Here is a 27,468-nt window from a genome sequence, read left to right on the forward strand (position 1 = left end):
TGCGTGTGTGTGTGTGTGTGTGTGTGTGAAGCTTACGTCACCAATGTTACACAATCCAACAATTCTGTAATAAATACAGGGCTATCGTATGGTATTTCACATGTTATACATACATGTTTATAGATGGGCTAATACTGAAATTAATTTTAAAAAAACATGGGGCCTAAATAAAATTTAAGTCATTATAAAAGATTTTTAACACCTCTACTATATTTTTGTCACAATATTCTAGAAAAATGCTAGATTTAATTATATAGTTAATATAATATATTTAATTATATACATATATATATATATTTATTCATATATATTTATATTAAATCAAATCCAAACGAATATTACTAATAAGATAATCATGAAAAAGGGTGAGACAGGCAGATGTATTTTAGACCAAATGGTGTGCCATATTGACTGTTAGAATTTTGACCCTGAGCTGCAGGCTTTATGCAAATATGTGACGGTAATTAAATTAATCAGTGGAAAGGGATTTACTTTCTCTCTGACATTCTGGGGATTTTAAGGCTGACATATGGTTGGTTTGTTTATCAGGACTGCTGGAATACACAATGGTGAGAATCAGGAAAAAAAGAAAGCTCAAATACACCAGTGTATTATAGGCGAATGTAGCCTATGTGTCTGCAGTCTGTTCGTAAAAAAAATGTAGCATGACTTCAATCATTTTTAATTTTTAATTTTTTTTTAATCAAACTGAACTGGTAGATAAATGATGCAATTACGTTACAACAGGGATGCAGCAGAAGAGCAGCGCGAGACCTGCGTCAAGCACAGCAGAGAGCTACAACTGGAAACAGTTAGGATTTTCCTTTAACGTAAAAGCAACATTTTAATGAGTGGGCAGAACATTGATGCCCCATGCTAAAAGGACTAAGAAATATCACATATTGGTGCATGGTATTTTACGTCTGTCACTTATTTTGTTAAATGCGCTGACAAGTAAATGCTAGAATATAACGCCGTACATACGACCTGGTCTTATTTTGAAAGGTCAGACAGGAAGTCCTATTTTTCTTCTAGATTGGCGCTATAATCGCAGCTGGTCTGACTGTGCGAGCTGCCAGAGCTAGCGTGTTTTCACTCTACGCTCCGCTCGGTTACCGTCTCTAGTTAACGGAGACAAAGCTGAGAGTTGAAGGACGGTCCCGTTATCTGCTGGCAGGTTTACGGGCACTGCCGCTGCAGCACAAGTCCCCCTCGGTAACGGAGGCGACGGTCCGACAGAGGATGAGAGCGCGAGCACTGCAGTAATGATGCGTTTTATTCTGGACTGCCTGAGGACACCGAGAGCGAGAAACCCGAAGGATGAAGGGTAAAATTACCGTTAACGCTCTTCCAGAAATAATGGCAAAAGTAGGCTATTTTCTAGCTACATTCGCACGAGGAGCAGGGTTTCATCATTTTAAGGCGGTTTTAAACTTTTAAAAAACACAGACGTAAATGTAAACGGGGACTGGACTACCTTTTTAAATTTTGAACAGATTCAGGCTTAAAGTAAAATAGTGCAGGCTATAGCAGCTCAGGGCCTGCCCAAGGTGTGTGGGGGTTTTTAACAGACGAGCTTAATGAACCTAACATTCATGTGTGTGTGTGTGTGTGTGTGTGTGTGTGTGTGTGTGTGTGTGTGTGTGTGTGTGTGCGTGTGCGTGCGTGCGTGCGTGCGCGCGCGCCAAATATACGTTCACTAATCCTACCTAGCAGTGGCGTAGTAACCAAGTTCACGTACTCAAGTAAGTAACCATTTTGACGTGCTTTTTCTTTACTTGAGTATCCTATTCCCATTGTATAGTACTCTGCAACATTTCAGCGAGAACTCATCTGAAATGACCTTCATTTCAGTCAGCTACAATGTTGCTGACACATGTATTTGCAATACTAAGCAAATAATATAATATAAAGTATAGCCCGACTAAAAGCATATACCAGGGGTCTTGAACGTGTTTTAAGCCAAGGACCTCTTAACTGAAAGAGAGACGGAGCAGGGACCCCCTACTACATATATTGTATAAAATGAAGTTGCATATTAAACTGGGCCTATAATAACTTGTAGGGTGGCCTAAAGCCTTTTATACATACCTTTTTTGCATAGAATACTAAGCTATTAAAATAGTATAATAATTGTTGGCATGACTTTATAAATCATCTTTAAACATAATCTGTTAAACATACATGTGGCACAGTGAATTCTCAGGATTAAATGTATCTGTGGATGACCTTAGTGACCACATAGGCCAGTAAACAGTGGGGATTTATATTTGCTAATATGTTTATATTCATGTTAAGACTTTTTAATTTTTGAAAAATCTTTACAAAATCAACATTAATTTGGAGGCCCCCCTGCATTGACTCTGAGGACCCCTTAGGGGCTCGGACCCCCTGTTGAAGATCCCTGGCTTATACTGATATCAATATTTGAGAGTTGAAATAATCTAGGGCTGTGTTTGATTGAAGAAATTCTTAGTCGACTAACACTCATTCAATTGTATCGACTAATCGATTAGTTGATTTAATCGACAGATCTGTAAATCTGAGTTTCTCCGCAAAGAGTCATGCAAAAGCACCACTTTAATTCTTGTGTTTACCAGAGATGTGCTCGTACGTTTCTTGGAAATAAGTCATTCAGCATGAAAAAAGCATAAAACATGACTAATCGACTAAAGAAATCTAAGTTGACTAAGACCAAAATGACCGATTAGTCGACTAAGAGGGAGCAGCCCTAAAATAATCTTATAACAATACATCAGCCAATAGTAATTCTTTGAAACATAAACACATAATGAAAAATGACAACAAAGTAATACCAAGAGTGTTAAAAAGTGACGCCAAGAGGTCCCGACCGAGCGTCAGTAGGCCTAATTGACAAGTTGAAAGTGAGAATGTGTTGGCATTTCTGTAACGTTACTGCGTTTGTTGTTATTTATCAGCCAGTGTGACTCACTGGTTTTGAGGGCGTGTCCTGTAGTACTGTGCACGCGTAGATAAACATACTTGATCTAATTTGCAAGGGCACTGTCGGTGCATCCTGGGCTTAGCGCCGCCCTAGACAATTGTGATTGGTTTAACGCTATGGTTTCCAAACTTTTTCACGTAAAGGACCCCTAAACTGACATCAATTAGACCACGGACCCCCATTTGATAAGATTTCGTCCCAGGGTCCCCCATCTGATAGGATTTTTGCATTTATTTATTTTTTATTAAAGAAAGTGTATGAAACCCATGACCAATATAGCTAACATTCTGGCATTGTTACTTATGGATGGGATTGTAGTGAACCACTAACTTCTGAGAAAAGTAGCTGTAAGATGGTACAGAGCGCAGTGTTCAGTAAATGTGCCAGGACAATTGATTGAAAGGGACTAAAAAGCTCCGCAGAGCTGCATTTGGCTGATTATTCTCTTTGGCTTTGAAAGTACAAGCGAGCACTTTTACATCACACAGTCCTTGCACTCAAAGTTCAGCTGTCTTTTTTTTTTAATTCGACAGAATAGCATTCTATCACACAATATTCTGTTATGAACCATACATTATTTACAGTATCAGCACGAATTTTCCAATCTGGGCATGCTTAAACAATATTGCCTTACAACTTGGCTTGAAAGTCAGTAGTGTCAGTGGCAGGAGCAGCAGGCCTAGCTGCTGAATTAAATGAATTACAGACCTTTGTGAAAATAAAATGCCTGTTTCAAATAGTCGTGCATATTTCAAATTAATCAATCATTTTAAATTGATTGATGAAGTGATTCAGATCCATTTGTTTCTTTTAACGGATCAGAACAGTTGAATCGGCATACTTAACAACTGAAGCGTCTATGTATGAATGAGTGAACACATAAAGAAGCCCTTGCTCCCTGTCAGTAACTGGGTTAACATCAGCACAGTTCTGCAGGCTTGTGTTACAGTCATGGACTGCAGCCCAAATCATAGTGACACTGTATCTGTGCAGTAGAAATTGCTCACACTGTCAAGCTCTGACTCAAATGGAAAAAAAGGGACATGCTCATGACTAATCACATGTTCAATTTGTGAGCTGTCTTTAAAACCCCTATGAGGTGTAATATAGTTCATTACAATTCATTTGCATACATTTTAGAGCTAAAAATGATTAGTTGCTTAATCATTGGGTCATTCACTACAAACTATCTCCATGGATTCCTCGTTTGATTAATTTTTTAAGCTGGTTCCTGCTTCTCAAACGCAAGGTTTTGCTGCTTTTGCAGACTTTTTGACTTGTCATAGGAAAAGCGTGGCTCTATTCTATTCAAGTGTTCAAGTGAGTGTGACAGCGAGCATGCATGCCCAATAGGGGTGGTATGGTTCATGAAAAAACAACCAAACCGTTGGGTTCACTTGTCTCGGTTCGGAGAGTGTCTGTGTCGCACGGTTCGTCACTACACTGTTAATGTGCACTAACCACTTACTGCTGTCACTACCCAAAGTGAGTAGAGTGCAGCTTTGAGTTGCGCATGCTCAGATTTAAACGGTTTACGGCATAACGTGTCATACCCGATGTTAGCCGAGTCAGACCGGCTTTGGTCGAGTGCAAATGTGAGTTGCGCATGGTCAGATTTAAACTGTTTACGGCATAACGTGTCTTACTGAAATTTGTGAAATCTGTAAAATAATAAACTTTTCTCTTTACATACAATAACAGAATATGGAAATCATTTCTAAAACGTTTTAGCTATCTATGATTATTTGGTTGCTAACGTTAGCTCAAAACGCCATTCAAGTGACAGCCTTTGTGTCTGATTGCTAACTTGTAGCTAGCAGTCATTTCAAAAACGTTTTAGCTCTCTATGATTGTTAGATTGCTAACGTTAGCTCAAAACGCCATTCAAGTGACAGCCGATGTTGTGTTTGATTGCTAACTTGTAGCTAGCAGTCATTTCAAAAACGTTTTAGCTATTTAGGATTGTTTGACTGCTAACGTTAGCTAAAAACGCCATTAGCATCTAGTAGGCTAGCTACTTGATTGCTAACGTTAGCTCAAAACGCCGTTAGCATCTAGTAGGCTACTTGATTGCTAACGTTAGCTCAAAACGCCGTTAGCATCTTGTAGACTACTCGTCGCAAAGTGACGCATGCGCAACTCAAAGCTGCACTCTACTCACTTTGGGTAGTGACAACTGCCGTAGTGCCCACTTTCGACACCTATGTTAAAACACTTAACGGAAATGATGAGCAGGATGAGCATGACGAACGCAACACATGGCAGCTGATTGGACGAACGCGTCACGTGGGTCTTGCTGCTCCCGAATTCCAAAACGGACTAATGGCGTCTCGTTCTGAATACGATCTCGTATTTTACGAAAATCGTTCACTGAAACGTGTTTCTGAAAAAATTTTAAGCGAGAAATAGGCCATGCAGTTGCTGAATCTGTCTGTTTTTTTGATCGACAAAGGTCAGTTTAAAAGATTTTCGTCGATTTTAAGAGGCGGCGAGCCGACCGCTCCTCAAGTTGAGTGTGGAGTGCTGCAGGTCACGTCACGTGTAGAAATGCCAAGTGGGAGAGATAAGGAAGGCTGCCCGGAGTTGGAGGATGCACCAGCGTCGTAGGTGTGTGGGAACATTTTGGATTTCATGTTACCTATGATGACAGCGGAAATAAAACAATAGATAGAACTGCCACTGTGTGCATGTATTGTGCAACATCCATTCAATATGCTAATTTTAGCTATATATCATATGCTGAAGTATATTTCTGGAGTGTTAAAGATTAAAAGAAAAAATAACAAGAATCGTACAGAACCGAAAACCGTGACCCTAAAACATGTAAACATTCATATGAAAGTCAGAACCAAATCACACAAACTAAAGTGCACATTGCAGAAATATAGAAACAAATATATGGCTTTGCCACACTTAGTAGTATTAAGATTATTTAATTATTATTTACTGTAATGAACATATGTAAACTAATGTGGATTGCACTTTTTAAACACTGTCTTTTAACTTTACTAGACAGTTAAATAAGTAAAAATATAGTATATGAACATACAACGGTGTATTTTTGTTACAGTGCACACAGAGGAGCTGCCTCCAGCCCCTCCCCCTCATGAAGTTGCGTGGCGCGTGCATGACAGCGTCAACAACGTTGCACATGCTCAGAGAGGCTATCGTTACATTAGTAGTAGCATGCTGCTGGTGGTCTTGCCGCGGGATTAACTGTACTAATAAAACCGTTGAAACAACGCGGCCATGATGCCAGTGTTGCCAACTTAGCGACTTTGTCACTAGATTTAGCGACTTTTCAGACCCCCTTAGTGACTTTTTTTCACAAAAGCGACTAGCGACAAATCTGGCGACTTTCTGTAGAGAAGACAGCCGAAAAAGTCGCCAGTATCGTCCAGCGAAACAGTCACCTCTCTCTTCTATTCTGTGACTGAGGGTCAGAGGAGCAGCCCCTCCCCTCTCTCCTCATGTGCAGCAGCACTGCACACAGTGCGCAGGCAGGTAGACAGGGGAGAAGGGACAGGGTGCAGGGGCCGGTGTAGGTACGAGCAAGGGGGTAAGCGAGCGTCCACAAACCGTAGCTCTTATGGAGCCATTTTGTTGCTAACAAGCCATCACCCGGCATTAGCATCCCATTGACTGCCATTCATTTTGGCGCCACTTTGACAGTGAATAACTTCACATCTGAAGCGTTTAAAGACACTATTTGTCCATTGTTCATTTCTAAAGAAACACTACAATGTATAAAAGGTTCAATTACCTTGTACCTCATGTTATGGCTCCGTAGCAGACGTTTTGTAAAAATAGGCTAACGATTGTGTCATAACCAAGCGACTTGCTGTCACACAGTAGAGAATTACCATACAGTACAGGAGAAGCTCGCAGGCAGTTTGGACTCACATTAGCTGTTTAAGTTTAATTACTGATGTTAACTAGCATTTTAGTTAGCAATAATTAGCCTGTGCCCATGTTATCTCCTTACATATACCTACGCTCTCTGTGTCTGCAAGATTGGGAATGTTTGAGATTTCTCTTGGCACAGCTACCAGAAGACTTCACACTTTCAGACACGTTGCTCACGTCACATTTACGCTGTCTCTCTGTTGGAGGCTGTGCAGTAAAGCAAGTGATCACTGGAAAAGTGCTTCTAATTGCATTCACTCTCTCCGTCCAGAGCAACGGGCTCTGTTGGTCCATTATATATATGTCAATGGTTGTTACCCCTCCGCTCCATATCTTTATAACGGAGCTAGCTAACCGGAGCTAACCGCTAATCGTTGCTAACCGAGCCTTCAGTTCTGCGTGCCTGTATCCATTAACTGCATCTGGACTTGAGCCCGATTAAAGCCCTTCATTTTATTAAAATGGCTGTGAAAGTTTTAAACTACAACTCCGAGTTGTTTGAATGACAGAAATCTGCTCAAGGTACAGCGTAGCGTTAGCGTGCTAAGTTGATGCTTTCTCTGTGGAGTGCAGACTGATTTGCTCTCGCGAGTCACGTGACCAAATCGCAGCCTTTGCGATTAGGAAATTGCGTTTTAACAAGTTGCGATATTATTGCAAATGCAATTAATCGTTCAGCCCTAATTCCTATTATTATAATTTTACACAATTTGATTAGATTAGATCACGGGATACAGTGATGAATAGTAATTGTGATAAAATCATAAACCTTATAATAAATTCATGACATGGTGTTGATGATTGAAGCAGGAAAATAGAAGTTTTACAGTTAATCATCTGGCCACATATTTAAAATACATTTGTGAACGATTATTGATTGATTGGTAAGGTATGCCTGTGCAGACAGCTGCTCTGCACTCTCTAGGATTTTTATGAATGGGTGTGTGTGGGTGTGGGTGGGTGTGAGTTCCATTTGTGCGTGCGTGTAAGTGATGCATACTGCAGTGGCCAGTGATGGTGGGAGGAGGAAATAGAGGAGAAGGTGAGAGATGTGTGAGGACTAGAGAAGCAGCATGACGAGGGTAGGAGGGGAAAAAGAAAGGAGGAGGAGGAAAGACAATAAGGGAGGAGACTAGAGGAGAGGAAATAAATTCTCCTATGAATTGGTAACCCTACTCAACTGCTTTAACTCTGACTCATCCCCCTCTCCCTTCCCATTCTCACATTGGTGCATTCTGCCTGTATGCTTCCATCACCCTGGGCACACACACATACCCCCCCCCCACACACACACACACACACACACACAGACACGTTTAGAGAGGCAGCTCCGCCTCCTCTGCAGTGTAGCGACAGCTAGCGAGGGCAGCAATGGAGGAGCGAGCAGTGCAGCAGGAAAAAATAGAGGGATCATGGGAAGGAGGGCATGATGCGGGGAAGGCAGACTGGAAGAATGAGTGCTCCCTCTCCTCCCTCCTTAAACACTCCTGTCTTCTCTGCTGGTCATCTCCCAGGAACACCGACGTCGTGGAAACGGATGAGAGAGTCCTCGCCAAGGCAAACGAGATCAGAGTAAGAAGACCGCAGCACCTAGCGCTGGTGTGTGCATGTTTGTGTGTGTACTGTACGTCAGGTTTTCATACATCTGTGTGCGTGGATTTTGTGTTGGTATCCCATTTTTTTGTTAATATAAATGATGTGGGCAGGACATAAATCAGACGTATGTTTGTGCGTATGTATGGTGTTTCCAGTTTGAGACTCCTCCATCACTGCATTTCCCATGATGCTTTCATGTGATGTCGTGATGCTGTGAAACTAGCCACAGGCGGGACGAAGCTGTAGATATACATGGGCTGAGTGCAAGTCCGGGTTACCAACTGGGCAAAGCTCGGAACCTCAGGGGCCCTGAAGGCCCCAGCTTTACTTTCTGGTTTGTCTTTATTCGATACATTTTATTTAAATTTATTAACAAGGCAATGCTCATTGTACCAGTGATCATTTCTAGGTAGCTTCTGCGTTTCTACCTTATTTTGAGCCACTGTTTTGTAGCCAGGTCCACATATCTACATAATGCATATTCTTAAATACATTTTCTATTCTATGAACTCCTAGCTGTTTTGCATGGTCACCACCTTTATTTACAGGCATATGGCATGGTCACAATATGTCTTGGCTTAACATGCCATGCATTGTATACGTTGACATGCACAGAATATTCCACTATTTTTCGGAATATGACAATATTCCGAATTTGATACAGTTCTTGTAAACCAGTTACCATCGATTAACTGCATGTATGGACTCGAGCCCAAATAATACCCTTCATTTTAAAAAAATGGCTGTAAAAGTTTTAAACTACAACTCCGAGTTGTTTAAATGACAGAAATCTGCTCAAGGTACAGCGTAGCGTTAGCGTGCTAAGTTGATGCTTTCTCTGTGGAGTGCAGACTAATTTGCTCTCGCGAGTCACGTGACCAAATCGCAGCCTTTACGATTAGGAAATCGCGTTTTAACATGTCGCAATATTATTGCAAATGCAATTAAAGGAACACGCCGACATATTGGGACTTTAGCTTATTCACCGTAACCCCCAGAGTTAGACAAGTCCATACATACCCTTCTCATCTCAGTACGCACTGTGATGAGAAGCGTATGTATCAACTTGTCTAACTCTGGGGGTTAGGGTGAATAAGCTAAATTCCCAATAAGTCTGCTTGTTCCTTTAATCGTTCAGCCCTAATACATACCCAATGCACAAAGACTGGGAGGATCAGGGGCCAATAAGGGCCCACAGCACAGGTTTGCCTGGGGGCTCTTAGTAGTTTAGTGTAGTCCTGGCTCAGTGTGAAGTATACTGCTGTAGTAGGAATGGAAACATGTTTCAAAATATATTCCAACTTGAATGGATTGGTCAGTGGGGAAATTAGTCAAGTACTGTACATAAGTACACATTTGAGGTACTCAAGTCTTTTCTTTTCATGCCACTTTCTACTTCTACTCTGCTACATTTCAGAGAGAAATATTGTACTTTTTACTCCATTACATTCATCTGACAGCTTTAGTTAGTTACTTTACAAATTAAGATTTTTTGCACACAAAACGCATGTAGTTTATAAAATCTGATGTTTTATTATAAATTAAACTACCCGACAATATACAGGCCCATGAGTACAGCTGAAATGATTAGACCATTAAACACTTTTGATAGAACAGTTTGGATCGTTTCCAGTTTCTGTGCGAGGATGTGAGGATTTTTCTGCATTGAGTACTTTTACTTTAAGTACTGGAATTAAGTACATTTTCCTGATGATACTTGCATACCTTTACTTAAGTAACATTTTTCAATGCAGGACTTTTACCTGTAGAGTATTTTTACAGTGTGGTATAAGTACTTTTACTTAAGTAAAGGATCTCAATACTGGGATTGGTGACAAGCGTACTAGCTAACAAGGTACAAGACAGGACTAGTTGTTTAACGCTGTAGTGCGTAGTTTCTGTCGCCATAATGAGGAATTCTAAGTAATGACAACAAAACTGTGGCGCGTCCACATGATACAGCTAGAGGTGCAAAGATTAATCAATTATTTGTCAACTATTAAATTAATCGCCAACTATTTTTATAATCGGTTTGAGTCATTTTTTTTTATACAAAAAAAAAGTAAGATTTCTCTGATTCCAGCTTCTTAAATGTGAATATTTTCTAGTTTCTTCTCTCCTCTGTGACAGTAAACTGAATATCTTTGAGTTGTGGACAAAACAAGACATTTGATGACGTCCTATTGGGCTTTGAGTAACTCTGAACTAGGGCTGCAACTAACGATTATTTTAATAATCGATTTAATCTGTCGATTATTTTTTTGATTAATCGATGAATCGGATAAAAAAACATACATACATACTTACATACATACTTGTTGTTTTAGTTAATAGTTGTGTAAAGGTAAGTAACCCAAAGAGCAGATTCCGACAAGACACACACACACACACACACACACACTTTAAGCTTATTCATTAAATTATTACCATTATTGCAGTAAGTGCAAGTTAAGTTCATTTATACAACACACCCAAATATATTTGTCTACAATAACTGATATGGGACAAAGCACAGAATATATACATGACAACAGATTAAAAAATTAATGGGCCAAAAAAGGCGAGTGAATAAAACTGTGTCTTTAGTCTTGCTTTACAACGGTTATTAACGAGCTAACGCTAGCTTGTCATGCTAGTCAGCTGGATAACGAGTAAACGGCAGCACCAGAAGAGCTACTGGAGGGACGTTACGTTCCTCACTTCAAACCGGAACAGAAGTAGGATTGTGTAGTGACTTTACCCTGCTGTTGAACTCCCTTCCTCCTCATCAAGGACTCCAATGTTTACGTTTTAGGTGCTGACTCATCACCGTGGTGCGCCCGTGCCATGCCGTGTCGCTTTTGCTTATCTTGCAATTAACACGTTTTTGATTTATTTAGTGTGAAATGCTCCCACACTTTGGATGTCTTAAGTTGTACTGATTTCTCTGCCTCCGCCGTGTGTTTCAGAACAACGTTACGGGTCTCTCTGGTCTCTCCGTATTTCCTCTACCCCCGCTCTGCTCTCTTTTCTTTTCTTTCGCACCACGCTGCTCCGCTCTGTGCTCAACTCATTTATTTTTTTATCTCCACGACTGAGTGGCGTAATAGTTGCGCGACACAACGAATCGATAATGAAATTCGTTGCCAATTTTTTTAATAATCGAATTTTATCGATTTTATCGATTTGTTGTTGCAGCCCTACTCTGAACCGCATTTTTCACCATGCTTTGACATTTTATAGATCAAACAACTAAACGATTAATCGAGAAAATAGTCGACGGATTAATCGATTACCAAAATAATCGTTAGTTGCAGCCCTAGATACAGCCTTGCGTGCATGCGCCGCCCCCTCTTCCTCCACGCAGTTGCTAGTAGCCAAGGAGGACACTGAGGATTAAAAAAACGTGGTGGTCTCTTCAGAGGAGGTCATTATCTTCACTCGAGTTTCTGCGCGGGAAAGTCACCGGACGAACATGGCCATTCTGAGAAACGCAGAGTTGTGTGGAGCTGATAGTCTCACTACCTGATGTGAGTTGAGTGCAGATGTGAGTTGTGCATGCGTCACTTTGCGAGAAGGATGGATGTCAGTTCTAGATAGGAGGCTGAAGTAGCCTACAAGAACCTGCTAACGAGAGACGTCTGTAATGTCAATGCAATAAAAATGGACCTACATTAGCAATCGAACACAACAAAGGCTGTCACTTGAATGGCGTTTTGAGCAATCTAATAATCATAGATAGCTAAAACGTTTTTGAAATGATTTCCATCTTCTGTTATTGTTTGTAATGAGAAAAGTTTATTATTTTATGGATTTCACAAATTTCTGTTTTGCCGTAAACCGTTTAAATCTGAGCATACGCAACTCACATCTGCACTCCGATCGGGTAGTGACAGTAGTCTTAATTAGCTTTGCGGCAAATCATTTGGCAATGGCTTGAATATAACGGACTTTAATTAATATCAAAAAGTTACACACTAAATCTTTAAAGGCATATTTTGGAGCTTATTTAGGAGCTAAGCTAGCCGAGTCTCCCCACTTCCAGTCTTTGAGCCGAATTAGGCTAAACACAGTGCTAATTTGTTCAGTGGACACACACAGATGAAAAGAATATGAACGTTCTTATCAGACTTCGGGTAAATCAACAAGCAGTGTTTCATTGGCAAAGAAAGCTGCTGTCGATCACATGTAGAGCCAAACGTACATGTTAATGTGATCGAGCATTCAATAAGGTGGTTATCTCTGTTCACTTTTAATAACAACAGGCGAATCAAACTATTCTACCTACATAGGATCCTTTGGATGTTTTGAAAGAACATTTCGCCTGTGTGTGTGTGTGTGTGTGTGTGTGTGTGTGTGTGTGTGTGTGTGTGTGTGTGTGTGTGTGTGTGTGTGTGTGTGTGTGTGTGTGTGTGTGTGTGTGTGTGTGTGTGTGTGTGTGTGTGTGTGTGTGTGTGTGTGTGTGTGTGTGTGTGTGTGTGTGTGTGTGTGTGCGCATCTTCATGCATGTTTTATCATTCCTCATGCATGTCGAATCATTCTTACATCCTAAATGGTGTGGATGTGTGTGTCTGTCTGTGTGTCTAGGAGTTGGAGAATGCAGTGGCGGTGGAGAACTTGGAGCTCCAGGAGCAGCAGTCAGACCGCAAGGAGCTGGAGGAGACTCTTGTTAAATTAGAGTCGCACAAAGAAGCGCTGTTGCAGCAAATAAAGGCAACGAGACAGCTGTGCTATGAAGAGAGTCAGCAGGTAATGATGAACTGCTACTGTTCAGCTACTTATCTCTCACTGTGAACTGCATGGATACTTATTAGATCAATTGAATACAGTATGTATGTATGTATGTATGTATGTATGTATGTATAACTAAATAAGCTGTTATCTGATGTGCAGGTAAATTAATAATGCTACCTTCCCTCTGAAAGCTGTTTATTTTAGAGGTTTTGTTTCAGTCTGTGATGCACTTCTATGGTCAGAGCAGATTTTTACAACAAAGAAATCATCCTTAATCATTCAAATCTATGTGTAATGCTATTGATATTATTTCAAACAACACTATAAAATTGCATTTCACTGGACAGTTCTGTTCATCTCTATCATGGTCGTATCACCAGTACAGTCTATGCAACAGAAAACCATGTGCTGATAATTATAATTGATAAATGACTAGTCTGGCTCACCGGATGTACAGTGCTGGGATAAAGTACCTTCCCTTCCACTATCTATTTTGCAAGGGCACTGTCGCTGCATCTGGGGCTTAGCGCTGCCCAGGACGGTTGTGATTGGTTTAAAAATAAAAAAAAATACAAACAATCCAGAGTTTTTTTTCCGCCTATCCCAAGCTAGATAAACGGTGGAGCCAGATCTGGCAATGTAAGACTACTAAAAGGGTAACTACCGTTTTTTTCAACCATATTTTTTTATGTTTTTGTGTCCAAGTGACTGATGGGAACAGCAATCTTTAACATTGGTTAACATATTAAGCAAGATCACTGCAAGCTACAATGTAAGTTAATAGGGCAATTGTGCAGATTGTATTTACCTTCACAAAAGTGCTTGTTTTGCCACTGACCGGCTAAGTGTCTTACAACAAAAAGGAAAGGATTTCTAAGGAGGTCGACCTTTCTGTTAAAGAGTAAGATCCTTTTTTTTAAACATAAAACCACCCAAGAAATTGCGTTCACTATACCCACCAGACTCCATGTAAATAAACAGTAATATTAGCATCGTAAAATACACTTCATTCAAAGTCGACAGAAACAAAATAAAACTATGAAAAGACGTTTTGGGTCGTCTTTCCACTTTTCCAACCATCACGACTCTAGTTTTAGGTGAAATAAACACATAGTTTACTGATTTTTACATGTGAAAATATGTTTGCTTTATACACTCTAAAAGTATTGGTTTTTTTAAATGGAGTCTGGTGGGTTTAGCGCTAGCGACGTCAGAGCTGTTTCTGGTTAAACAGAAAGGTCATAAATAGGGTTTAAAAAAGGCCTATCTCTGTTGGGAATCTTTCCATAATGTTGTCAGACACTTAAAATAATAATCTGAGCCTGTCAGTGGCAAAATAAAGCACTTTCAGTGGACCAAATTGACGATGCACATTTGCCCCATAGGGTTACATTGCAGCCCGGTGTGTGGCTGCCGGTTACAGCGTTCAAGCTTAATACTGGACCAATTTCAAAGATTTTGTTCCTTCCCACATACACACAAAAACATAGGAAAATAGGGTCCAGGTTGAAAAAACCAGTAGTTACCCTATAATGATTAACAATCATTGACTCTCTGTCCTTTCTTGCCAGATCCTGTCTCTGCAGGCAGAGGAGGTGCAAAAAGAGAGCCAGGTGGAGGAGTATGAGAGGGAGCTTGCCAGAGTCAGGTGGAGGCTGAAGAGGCTCCGAGATGAGGTGAAGCTGGCCAAGAGGAAGGTGGAGGAGGCCGGAGAGAGGGACACTCCTCTGCAAGACTCCATCAGGCAGTCCTATGAAGAGATCCTGCAGGTACAAGAGGACGTGCATGTTCACATATGTGTGATAGTGTTTATGTGTATCTGTGATAGCAGCAGTAGGCTTGAACAAAATCAATAGTAACCCTCAGAAAAGTTTTCAGGCCCGGCGGCAGGGGTCTTTTATTCACCTGGAGCCAGTCACAGACTGATGGCGGCATTAGGCCCAATAGTTTCTGTGATTACAGAATCATAGACGGAATTCTGAAATTAATGATTTAAAAAAGCTGTAAGACAGATTCCATATGGCCCCACATTAAGTCAGTGCTAAAATGTAACTGGAAATTTAAAAATAAATATGACCATGTCTAAGTTTCCAAGCATCTCACTTTAACTGTAGTTTTAAAAAACGTATTCAAAATACATTAAAAAATAATTCCCAGGGGCTTAGGCCTGGTGGGGGGCAACTTAGGCCCAGCTTGCAATACACTGGGGGAAACCCTGGTAATTATAAATAGTCTAAATGTTCATTTTCATCACTTCATATGTAAAGTCAGAGGGAACCTGGGTTGTTTCCTGATTATAATGTGTTTGTGTTTTGTTGTTGTTACATTTGCTGGATAGACTTAGAAGTAGTAGTAGGAGGAGGAGGAAAAGGAGGAGGAGAAGGAGCTTAAATTCAGAGAAAGTAAACTTCCACTTGTCATTTGTTTACATAGAGCCTGTAATTCACTAACAATCAGAGTAAAAATCTCAGGCAACACCTTTATCTGATAAAATTGTCTTATTTTGAAAGAAATTCACTGTTTAATCACTTGCAGCCTATAGTTTATTGAACAGAATCAAATCAGTATCGGTATAAAATCATCTCGAAGCTAGTTGGCTTGGTTCCAGGCTTTAAACTCTTTATATAAGCATTTTCTGAAACGTCGATGGAGCAATTGAATGGGGGAAATCACTTCCAGAACCAGAGCGAGTTAAAAAAAAAGTCGGCGGTCACTGTTGAGCTATAATTAATGAATATAATTAGGGATGCACCAAATCTAGATTTTTGGGGTTCGGCCGAATCCGAATCCAAATCCACTAGTTAAGATTCTGCCGAAACCGAATCCTACTCCCAACCTCAGTCCATTAACCCAGTAAACACATTAATGAAGTAAACAATGTTGCATAACTCGTATTCTTTCAGATGTTTTATATGCAAATGTTTTAACAGCGGCGATGTTGTGTATTGTTTAGGGTCCTTGCCGCCACGAGACAAATCGCCATTGCAAATTGAACATGTAGCTGGACTTGAATGGCCTTCTTTTGACTGAAAGTACTGCCAAACAACAATTTTTCTACTCACAGGTTGCATTTCCACTTTCTCACAGCCTACTGCATTGAACGGTCCACCTACGTAAACACCTTCCCGTAATCAACGGTGGCGTCATTACGTCGACCATCGTAGCGCGCGTAATGCAAGCGTAGGGTTCGGTTCGGTGGGAAAAAAAATTCTAAGGTTCGGCAGAAACCGAACCCCGTCAAAAAGCCCAATATTGGGCCGAATTTGAACCCGAATCCTGGATTTCAGTGCATCCCTGAATATAATATATATACTTCCATCTAGAGAGACTCAACTTCTCTACCATTTCCTTATTTAAAAGCATGACCACCCAGGGAAAGTCAAGTTCTTGATCTTTCTGCTTTTAATCAAGCTCAATGGGGGAAGATCGCAATTATTCACAAAAACAGGAATTTGAAAACCATCTTAAGTTTTGCCTTTCATTCTCATACTTGGAATGAAATGTTAGCAAGTGCTTTCTTTGGTAACTAATACCGCTGTTTCTTCATGACTCCTTACTCTTCCCTTCCATGTAGGAGGAGCACACTCTGTATTCTCTGTCAGGAGGCGCAGTCACTCCAGAAAGCCAGCTGGAGGAGTCAACATCTCCTGCAGACACCACCGAAGATGACCCGCTGCCTATGAGGCCTTGGGGAAGGAGCCAATCACTGCCTGCCTATGCTGACCTGATAATGGTAAATCACAGTAATGATGCTGAGTACTATCTAAAGCCTTTTTGAGCCGACACTGTAAAATAATTGGTTGTATAATGTTGTGGTTCCACGTAGTTACACTATAAGCAGGTACCTGAAGTGACATTACTGGAGTAATCTGAGTTTGGGCTTGCAGACTATTTATTTCTCTGCCACAGACTGGGGATGTGGGTTTTGAAAGACATTAACATTTACCAGACAATAAAGGAAGTGTATGATTCAGTGTTTTGGATCTTGACCCATACGAGGGAGTAAGAACTTGAATTCAGAAAAACGGCCTGCTGCTTTGATTTAGACCACACGTGTCAAACTCAAGGCCCGCAGGCCAAATCCAGCCCCTCGCAGATTTTGATCCGGCCCGCATATCAATTTATGTTCACAATAAATTTTGGCCCACCTAGTTTCGGTTGCTTTTTCAACGTTTTTGTCAATTTTTCTGAAGTTGTTGTTACTTATTCCGATGTTTTTGGCACTTTCTGCGACTTTTTCTCCACTTTTTTTCTACCTTATTTGCCGTTGTTGCCGCTTTTCTTTCTGATGACTAAGGAACTTTTTTGCGGCCTTTTTTAGGGCTTTGTGTTGACCAAACCATAAATGAGAAGACTATATGAGACCTGCAACAATCCAGTCAAAAATAAACCATGCATGTCTGGCCCTTTATGTGATTCTTATTTTTTCAGTGTGGCCCTTAGTGAAGTTGAGTTTGACACCCCCACCATTCTTTTGTTGTATGCCTCGTGCAAGTCCCCACACCCATTTGTAAATGTAATACTAAGGGCTAGTGCAGAGTGTGACCTTTTGCATAATTGCATAATTTCATAGATCTGAGACCGATCTGGGCGCTGGTAAGATGGAGGGAAGTTTAACATAGTATTTACATGTACTACCAGCATTATTGTGATTACAAAGCTGGTTGAATATCGGCAAAGTATCCCTTTAATATAATACAGGTGTGGTGTGACTGCCTTTATCCAATTGATCCAGTTGCATTTTATTTACTGTGAATGAACATTATTTAAAAAATAGTGTTCATGTTACAACTCTCTCACTGTCTTTTCCTCTCTGTCTGGGTGGGTGACCAGAGGGCCAGTGGCTCGTCTTTCTGCAATAATCTAGCCAATACCAGAGAAGAAGCAGACGACAGCGGGACCAGCTCCCCAAAGGTTTCACTCCCACAGACAACCTCTCATTATTCACAACATTAAAAAATTCAAAATATTTTATCGTCTTTCAACGGAATCATATCGTGATGAAATCGTATATCGAGATATCGTCATATACAATCAGGTTGTCTAAATTAATAATAACAAGCACATACTAACTCAATTTTCTCAGAAAATCTGTTGTGAAACTTTATTTCTTGTCTTTAATTTCATTTGAAACTGTTTACCACATTATTGATGATGATTATTTATCTACAATCTCATTGTTAAAAAATATTTTGTGAAAGCACCAATTGTCAACCCTACAATATCATCGCAATATCGATATTGATGTATTTGGTCAGGAATATCGTGATATCTGATTATCGCCCAGCCCCAGTTGAGGCAACATTTAACTGCAGGAGCAGAGTGTATGACAACATAACTGGCTGGTTTGAAGACTGAAATCATAAAAGCTGAGAAGTTAGTCATTTAATAGCATGATTTTTTAATTCATGATCACAATTTATGAATTTCTAAACAACCAATGTAGTACGGTAGTCTAATGTAGCACATCAACCAGCAGGGGTCACCCTTCAAATAGCATGTCCTCCTTGGTTTGGGATGCAAACACTGTGTTGTCATGGTTCACAGATGGAGAGATCTGACATAGAGGATGACCTAGAGGAGGGAGCGATCAACAATGAAGGGGAAAAAGAGAGAGAGATGGAAGAGTCCACTGTGAACCCAAACCATCTCAGCCAACTGGACTTCTACCAAGCCGATCCTTTCGCCCACTGTCAGAGTGACCGTATGTATCAGACATGGCACCTAAGCCCCTGTCAGGCTCATAATACCTTTCACTGAATGACTTGGTAGCAACATTCACTTTGATATTAAGATGGATTTGGTCATCCATATGTCACAAAACAGGTTCAACTTGTAAAATGGTTTGTTTTGAGGTCTGGTCTTAAGTCTTCCAGCTGTATCAACTACTACCAGACCACACATAAGAGAGATGCTTTTGGTCATCAATCAACAAGAAAATAATGCAGGTCTTTGATACTTTGACATTTGTGACTGACATCGGCGACTGATGGCAACGGCCGATGGAAACAAAGCAATAAACAAACTTTTATACCTGAGCTTGGTTTTACAAAATTAATTTGCCTCCCAATCCCTCTGTACGCTAGAGAAACCCACACATCCATCAAGGATCTCACCCAAACTCTGTGCCAGTGGTTTTGTGTGTTGTCTTGTGTATTTACTGAGTCATAAACTCTATGCTCCTTCCTGACTGTCAAAGACTAAAACATCTGTGCAAGTTGGTGGAAACAATCGTTATGTGTGGTTTGTCCAGTCTTTATATCTTACCACGTGTCTCATTGGTTGTATAAAATGATTTTCCAATTTCTCTGACTTGATTTGTAGACGACCTCTTCAATGAAGACCTGTTCCCTAAAACTGACTCATCCGGTGAGAAATAATACACCAGTTAACTACAATTTATTTTATTTGGAACTTAAAGATGAGTTACGGTTCTTGTCCTGGACATGTTATTATTGGAGATCAGTTATATGACAAGTCAAAGTTTTATTTACCATATACTGTAATTATGTTGTTGTTGTTTAAAACTCTAAATTCAAGTTTATCATAATTTATTGGATTTATGTACTTTTATTTACCACCACAAATGTGGTGGCATGTAACCAAGTTAATTTGCTCTAGTACAATTTTAAAGTACTTGTACTATACTTGTGTATTTCCATTTTATGATTCACTGGAATTTAGAGGAGAAATTGTACATTTTGCCATATGCATTGTTATAGAGAGGCAGGCGATGTCCACAGCAAACTACACGGTTTATGTAATTCAATATCTCCAGATTAATACGTGTAAAGACTTACTGCAGTGTCTTACCCTGTTTGCCAGGTGGATTCGCTTCGGACCCTTTCAAAGGCAGTGACCCCTTTGCAGCAGATATTTTGTTCCCAGATGCGAACATAGGCACTGATGATGGGGCAGGAAATGTTGGTGATGAGGCAGACACTAGTCTGTCCTGTGCCGAAAACAAAGCCTCAACAGGAACTCAGTGCTTTGAATCGGAGTTCCCAGATGAAGACAGCGACATAGAAATAAGCTACAGCCGAGAGGACCTGGACGCCATCGCTGTAGTTGACGATTCTTGCGGATTTAAACCCATTCAGAGCTCGTCAGAAGAGCTGGGGCCGGAGCCCATCCAGGGTTGGAGGTCCCACGGTCAGTATTCTATAGAATCGGACCCTAATGGGTATGAGCTGGACCTTGGCACCGTCTCCCCTCCCTCTGACATAGAAGAACAGAGTCTGGGATCTCTAGCTGGAGGGGCTACCACCGAGGCAACAGCAGGACTGGAACAAGGTAATTTATACTTGAATCCATACACACGCCCTGCAGCCTGGCTACCACAAAACGGGCTGCAGTGTAATCCTATGGGTCAATTAGGCACCATTTCAGTCGCCAGTCTTCAGTAATGAAGCATGTTGTAGTTATCAAATACTCCTCCATTTGCAGTGAACTCTGAATATCTGTGGTAAAGCCGACTGCTTCACATTTGTTTATTCATTTCAAAATCTCTGCCCTTCTGGATGTGTATTTGGCTTTGCATTGCCATTTCTCTTTTGGGAACGGTGTATCCTGGCTAAAGAGCGTGCTTTGTCGGAAATTTCTTTTTTTTTCCTCAGAGAATGGTGTTCTTAAATAAAGTTGACAAGCCTATAGGCTACTACCCATTTTAAGTGGTAGGTCAAGTTACTTGTTGTGGAGTGGTATGACAGAAGCTGGTAAAACAACTTGCATCTGACTTTTTTGTGGATCGTCTTTGACTTGTTCAAAACCACACTTTTGAAGTTTTTTTCCCCCAGACTTTGTGAGGTATTAGGTAGCTTAAAGACCAGCCAATAAATGCTGCTCTGATGGTCCCGCCGAATTCAATTTGAAACCCTTTCTCAAATTTGCAACAAAAATATGTCTTTTCAGGCAAGTATTGCCCCTGATACTTCTGGCCTTGACCCCTCATTGTTCTCTTCTCCTAGGTCTGGGTTCTGGTTCAGCTCCGGCTGTCCCTGAGCTTGACGAAGAAGTCCTGATGAAACCAAATTGGACCGGCGACATAGAGCAAACTGTGTCCTGTTATGTTACCTCCAGTCAGAGGGCCGAGTCGGTTGGCAACATCGAAGAGGAACCCCAAAACCCTGCAGCTCCCCAAAACTCAGTAGACTCCCAAAACCTCTTCATCCAGCCCGACACAGATCCCAACGGAGAGCTTAGTTTTGAGTTGAGCTATGAACAAACCAGTCAGTCTTCCTTTGACCCATACGGCTTTAAACTCAGTCCAGAACATTCAAGTCACACCCTCTTAGACCCCGACGAAGTTGAACTGAGCCCAGAACCTTCTGAAAACGATCTAAACTTTGACCCTGAGCCTTCCTCTTCTCAGTCAGACCAGCTAAACGTTGATTGCTATGGGTTCGACATCACTTCCTCCCAAATGGTGCGGGACTCTGATCCTTATGGCTTTAAGCTCAGTCCTGAGGAAGAGAACCAAGAGGTACCTGACCTCTGTGGCCATGACAACCAGGAGGCGATGGACCTTTGCACCTATGACAATAACGAGCAAATAGAACCCTGTTACTATAGCAACCAGGAAGTACTAGAACCTCATACCCATGAAAACCAAGAAGTGCTTGAACATTGTAGCCACAATAACGAGGGACTGCTGGATTTATGTAACAATGGAAACCAAGAATTGCTGGAACCTTGTAGTCTTGACAACAGCCGGTTGGTTAGCAATGAAAACCAGGAATTCCTGGATCTCTGTAGTCATGACAACCAGGAGGTGGTGGAACCCCATTGCAATATAACCGTCCAAGAACTACTGGAACCTTGTAACTATGGTAACCAAGAAGTCCTGGAACCTTGTCGCCGTGGCAATAGCGAATTGCTGGATTTTTCCAGTCCTGAAAATCAGGAAGTGCTGGATTTAGATAGCCATGGCGACCAAGACTTAGTGGATTTTGGTAGCAAAGAAAATCAGGAAGTGCTGGATTTAGATAGCCATGGCAACCAAGACTTACTGGATTTTGGTAGCAAAGAAAATCAGGAAGCGCTAGTTTCAGGTAGCCACGGCAACCAGGAGCTCCTTGATCTCGGAAGCAATGAAAATCAGGAATTGCTAGACTTAGGTAGCCATGACAACCAGGAGGTGCTGGACTTGTTGAGTAAGGACGTTTTCCCCGAAGCGAACAATAACCAATGCATAGTGGAACCAGAGCTTGATGTCAGTTCCACCAACAACAGCTCAGACAGTGATGTGGCATCAGAAGACCTGCTGGGACTCGAACTCAGTTACTCCAGTATCTGCACTACCAACAAAACTAACATCAATACTGCCGACACCCTCAACATGGCCGTCGGCAACATGTCTGCCAACCAGGGCATTGCACCATCCGATGCTCCCACCAGCCACAATTTGTTAGAAGGTGATCTGGGCTCAGTGTTTGGAGCCGGAGGATACATCGGTTGTCCTGATGTAGCTGACGACCTCGAGCCTCTGGAGCGAAGGCAGGCAAACCCAGTAGCAGAGCCAGTACGACCAGTAAGACCAGTTAGGCCTCCTCGGCCCTCGCTCAGGGTGAGTTGGAAACCACACAGAAGCAACTCACATATGGTAATCTTCTGAGTGGCCAGTGCCTGCGTCATATTAAGCCTTGAGCCCCCCTCTGGCCCACTCCCCTAAATTGCAAACAAGTGGTACAGATGGACTATAGTGAGTTGATTTATCATGCTTAATGAATGCATTCCCTTGCATGGGTTAGGGTTACTGGTAACTGGCTGATTTCATTGTTTTGTAGAAGTTGATTCCTCATTGTCACACTTTGTGATCTTTAGTTTCAGAGCAACACAGACATTATAAAGCCTACAACCACATTAATTTACAGTGCTGCTCATGAGTTTAGGAACCCATGCTAAAGTTTACTAAAGAGGAATAAAAAATCATCCTTTGGAAATTGATCTTAAAAGACAATTCCGGTGCAAAACGAACCTAGGGGTTATTAACTGATGTGTACCTACTCTGTCGCTCTCTGGGACATGTTTTCATGCTAATCAAATGAGTTTGGAGCTTTGATGAGGCTACCGCGGACCGCTGGTTAGCTTACAATGCTAGTATTTGGGGCATGGGGACACTCATATTAAATCGTCCCCATGCCAATTCCCTAAATGTGAACCGAAGCATTGACAACATTGTAAGTGTACAGATAGATTATAAAGACAGTCGCGTTCATGTTTACTTGCGGGAGCCATCTTTGAAACCAGTCATGACTAGTCGAACGCCATGCAACGTGGAATCTCCATAGACAGTATGAGAATCTCAGACTCATTTTACATTAGATGACCTCTAAAATGACATCTAATTTGTACGGCGCTTGTTTTTCAACTAGTCATGACTGGTTTCCAAGATGGCTCCCGCAAGAAAACATGAACGCGACTGTCTTTAAAATCTATCTTTTTAATAAACTATCTGTACACTTACAAACCCTCATTATGCTAATGTTAAGGTGTGGTGATATTTCGAGCCTTTTTAGGCCCTGTTTACACGATGACGCTCTCGGTGAAAACAAAAAAATATTTTATCTGATGTGCCTTTCGTTTATACGGCGACGGCGTTTTTGGGGCTTAAAAACGCAAAAAAGTGAAACCACCCTCCAGAGTGGAAATCTTAAAAACGCTCCACCGTCACGTTACCGTCTAAAGGGTAAAAACAAAAGCAAAAGTCTGAAGACAGATGTGTGGAGAGAGACGAGAAAAAGACATCTGTTGTTACGGAGTAGGCTACAGAAATGATAGGCTCCTGTTAGAATTTCAATGTAATGGCTCAATATTTAAATGATTTCAACAATGTGGATAAGGCTGTTATAGTTCGATGACGATATGTAGGCTATTCATTTGAGCCAGAGCAGGCGACAACGTTACGGATGAAGAGAGAGAGAGCGAGCGAGTGGCAGAGGTCAGCCGTCAGCGGGCAGAGGAGGGTCTGCTTCAGCCTCCTCTGGCCGCTGCCTCTCGCTCTCAAGCAGCGGCTTAAGGGCCGCGAGGCTCAGGGTATTGGTAGTGCTCCCGTGGGTGCTGTGTTGTGGCTTATCACGGTCAATTGTGCCGGTCATCATCAGACAAACATGCAACTCCACCTCCTCGTCTTTCCAGACGAGCTTTTGTTGTTCGCTTCGGCATGTTTTGGTTTCGCGCTACTAAGGAGAGAAGTAGAAGGAAGATTCTACGCAGGCGCGCTGACTTGGTGATGTTGTGTGGCAGTGCCACCTAGCCGCCTGGAGTGCATACTACATCGAATTTCACACACTTTTGCGTCACCATATGCACGCAGATTTCCCCTCCATAACGCTCGTCTAAACGCAGAATAAAAAGTGATAACGCAACGCCACTTCTGCGTTTTCTCTTCAGATCGTTTCCGTGTAACCATAGCCTTAGTGGTATTAAATAACGATTTAATTTGAGTGTCCCCATTCCCCAAATACTAGCATTGTAAGCTAACCAGCGGTCCGCGGTAGCCTCATCAAAGCTCCAAACTCATTCGATTAGCATGAAAACATGTCCCAGAGAGCAACAGAGTAGGTAGGCTACACATCAGTTAATAACCCCTAGGTTCGTTTTGTGCCGGAATTGTCCTTTAATGCCTTAATTTAAAAAGTTAGGAAAAATTCAACCTTTAAGGACACCAATTTTCTTTGTGAATGAATAATGTATCGTAAATAAATAAATGTTCTTCCTTAAAATACAGGGGGCATAAGTATACACACCCCTATTTTAAATTCCCATAGAGGCAGGCAGATTTTTATTTTTAAAGGCCAGTTATTTCATGGATCCAGGATACTAGGCTATCAGTTAGCCTAATAGCTGGTTTGATTTGCATTGAGAGATTAGCTTATGGAAAGTACCCCATGCCAATCTCTAGGTATGGTGAAGGGTATGTGATGATGTGGGGGGGGCTATTTTAATTCCAAAGGACAAGGGAACTTTATCAGGATGCATAGTATCCTGGATCCATGAAATAACTGACCTTTAAAAATAAACATCTGCCTGCCTCTATGGGAATTTAACATAGGGGTGTGTATAATTATGCCCCCTGTATTTTAAAGCAAGAACATTTATTTATTTACGATACATTATTCATTCACAAAGAAAATTGGTGTCCTAATTTTTTAAATTAAGGCATTAAGATCAATATCCAAAAGATTATTTTTTTATTCCTCTTTTTAGTCAACTTTAGCAGGGGTTCTTAAACTTATGAGCAGCACTGTAAGGGACCTATTAAGCCTCCAAGCCTCCAGTAGTGTCTCCATTACATAGTCTGTCCACTAGAGAGCATACGTTTCAGCTGTAAAATGGCCTGCACGGTACATATTTTGGTCACAATTCCTTAATAACTAAATTTAAGGGATCTTTAAGAAAATGTGTATGTATGTTACGGGTAAATCTTGGCAAATATATAAAATGTTTTCAATGTAAATCAAATAATGATTTGGTATCGGCCTCAAACATCCAGTGTTCATCAAGCTCTAGAACCAAGGTGTATTTTTAGCCATGCTAGCAGTGTGACTCAAGGGATGGCAATATCGGTCACTCTGTCCACCAAATTGGTTCAAACTAAAATATATTCAAAAAAAACTGCTTGATGGATCAAGATGACATTTTATACAGACATTTACGGTCCCTTGATTTCCTGACATTCATGTCCCCCACAAGATGAACTGTAATAAATGTAGTGATCCACTGATATTACATCTAGTTAGTATTATTATCAAGCTTTACTTTGTCCAAAACTTGGTTTATGTGATACAATTCTAATATTAGCATACTAACAAGCTAAATAAAGACAGTGAATAGGATAAACATTATACCTATTTAACATCAGCCGGTTATCGTTGTCATCTGAGCATGTTGGCATGCATGAAGTTTGAATCTACATCAAAAAAAAAAAAAAAAAAAAAAGAAGCCACTTTTCTCCTACATGTGAGATTGGCTCAGCTGTTGACAAGTTATAAGATGACACATAAAATTCCTAGTTGTCATTTCTAATAGATTTTAATCATAGTCATCATCATCCTATCCCTTGTCTTTTATGTGTGTTTTAGGCCAAGGAGAAGGCTCAGTCCCAGACTCAGGGCGTCGACCTGAAGTGATCCCTCGCCAACCAACACTCATGGGGGTTACCATGTCAGCAGGGTTCCCATGACCACAACGGCAACACAAGAGATGAAGTGAATGAGGAGAGAAGTAAGAGGACGGGTGACAAAATGGATACGGAGGGGGGATGGTATGAAGGAGGGATGATTAAATAGACAGGAGGGAGAGGTCATTCTGATGTTATATATATATATATATATATATATATATATATATATATATATATATATATATATATATATATATATATATATAATATATATATATATATATATATATATATATATTGCAATAATTCTTGTTTCACATGTGGGTTTTTTTTATGTTTCAAAGAAACAAATTAAAGTCAGAATGGAAAGATAAGAAGTAGACTGACTGTTACCATTAAGGAAACCTGATTGGCTCGTGGCTTCAGTCCATTGTGAGTGATTTATTTAAGTCAGGGCTGGAAACAACTATATGAAAATGAACATTCTTTGAGGGTGGGCTTATTTCCTTGTGTTTTTACCCCCAAATGATGCCTGTCTATCAATCATAAGGTTGATATTATCGGTTATTTATTCACTATATCAGCTGCCAACTCTCTCCTGTGTCCTCCCGAGTCTCTGAAGGCAGTTACACACCAACCAGACGGCCAACCGTCGGCAGAACGACTGATCAGTCTCCCCGAGTTGGTCCAAAAAGTGCCTCAGAACACACCGAAGAGGAGAGACGTAATACGTCGCCATAACAGCAGGCAGCACTAATCTGTATTGTTGCCCAAAAAATGAAAACCGGCAGCTGATTGGACAAACACGTCACGTGTGTTTGTTTTCTCCAGAAATTCAAAGCCAGACTGTCATGGCGGCCGTTCAGAATATGATCTCATATTGTACTAAAATAGTTCACTGAAACGTGTTTCTGAAAACATTTTAAGTGAGAAATAGGCCGTGCAGTTCCTGAATCTGTGTTCATTTCAGATCAGCAAAGGTCAGTTTAAAAGATTTTCGTCAGATTTTGAGAGACTCTAGTCAGGCTCATTCCGCTCGCCATTTCCGGGTGAGTCCCGACTGCCCTGCCGGCGACTGAACATGTCAGGTCGGCCAAAATGAAGGCCGACAGCCCCTCCGACAGAACAGACTTGAGTCACTGACCTCGCCAGACTGTCCAACGGC

General features: G+C 41.0%; 1 protein-coding gene across 4 annotated transcripts; it reads left to right on the forward strand.

Annotated features, from left to right (window-relative positions):
* The first annotated feature begins 1,046 nt into the window (after positions 1–1,046).
* On the forward strand, positions 1,047–26,337 carry LOC120568645. Of its 4 annotated transcripts, none has more exons than XM_039816295.1 (11): positions 1,047–1,327; positions 8,386–8,470; positions 13,034–13,195; positions 14,752–14,949; positions 16,755–16,913; positions 18,014–18,094; positions 18,728–18,884; positions 19,505–19,549; positions 20,006–20,473; positions 21,148–22,745; positions 26,263–26,337. In XM_039816295.1, exons 1-11 carry the CDS (start codon positions 1,266–1,268, stop codon positions 26,308–26,310), a joined length of 3,063 nt encoding a protein of 1,020 aa, XP_039672229.1. In that variant the 5' UTR covers positions 1,047–1,265; the 3' UTR covers positions 26,311–26,337. The 4 variants fall into 4 exon arrangements, with proteins under 4 accessions (XP_039672229.1, XP_039672231.1, XP_039672227.1 ...); XM_039816297.1 differs by having other exon boundaries at positions 8,386–8,443; XM_039816293.1 differs by lacking the exon at positions 1,047–1,327 and having other exon boundaries at positions 8,066–8,470.
* Positions 26,338–27,468: the final 1,131 nt, after the last annotated feature.

Source organism: Perca fluviatilis, chromosome 11 (assembly GCF_010015445.1).
Source record: "Perca fluviatilis chromosome 11, GENO_Pfluv_1.0, whole genome shotgun sequence".
Taxonomy (NCBI): domain Eukaryota; kingdom Metazoa; phylum Chordata; class Actinopteri; order Perciformes; family Percidae; genus Perca; species Perca fluviatilis.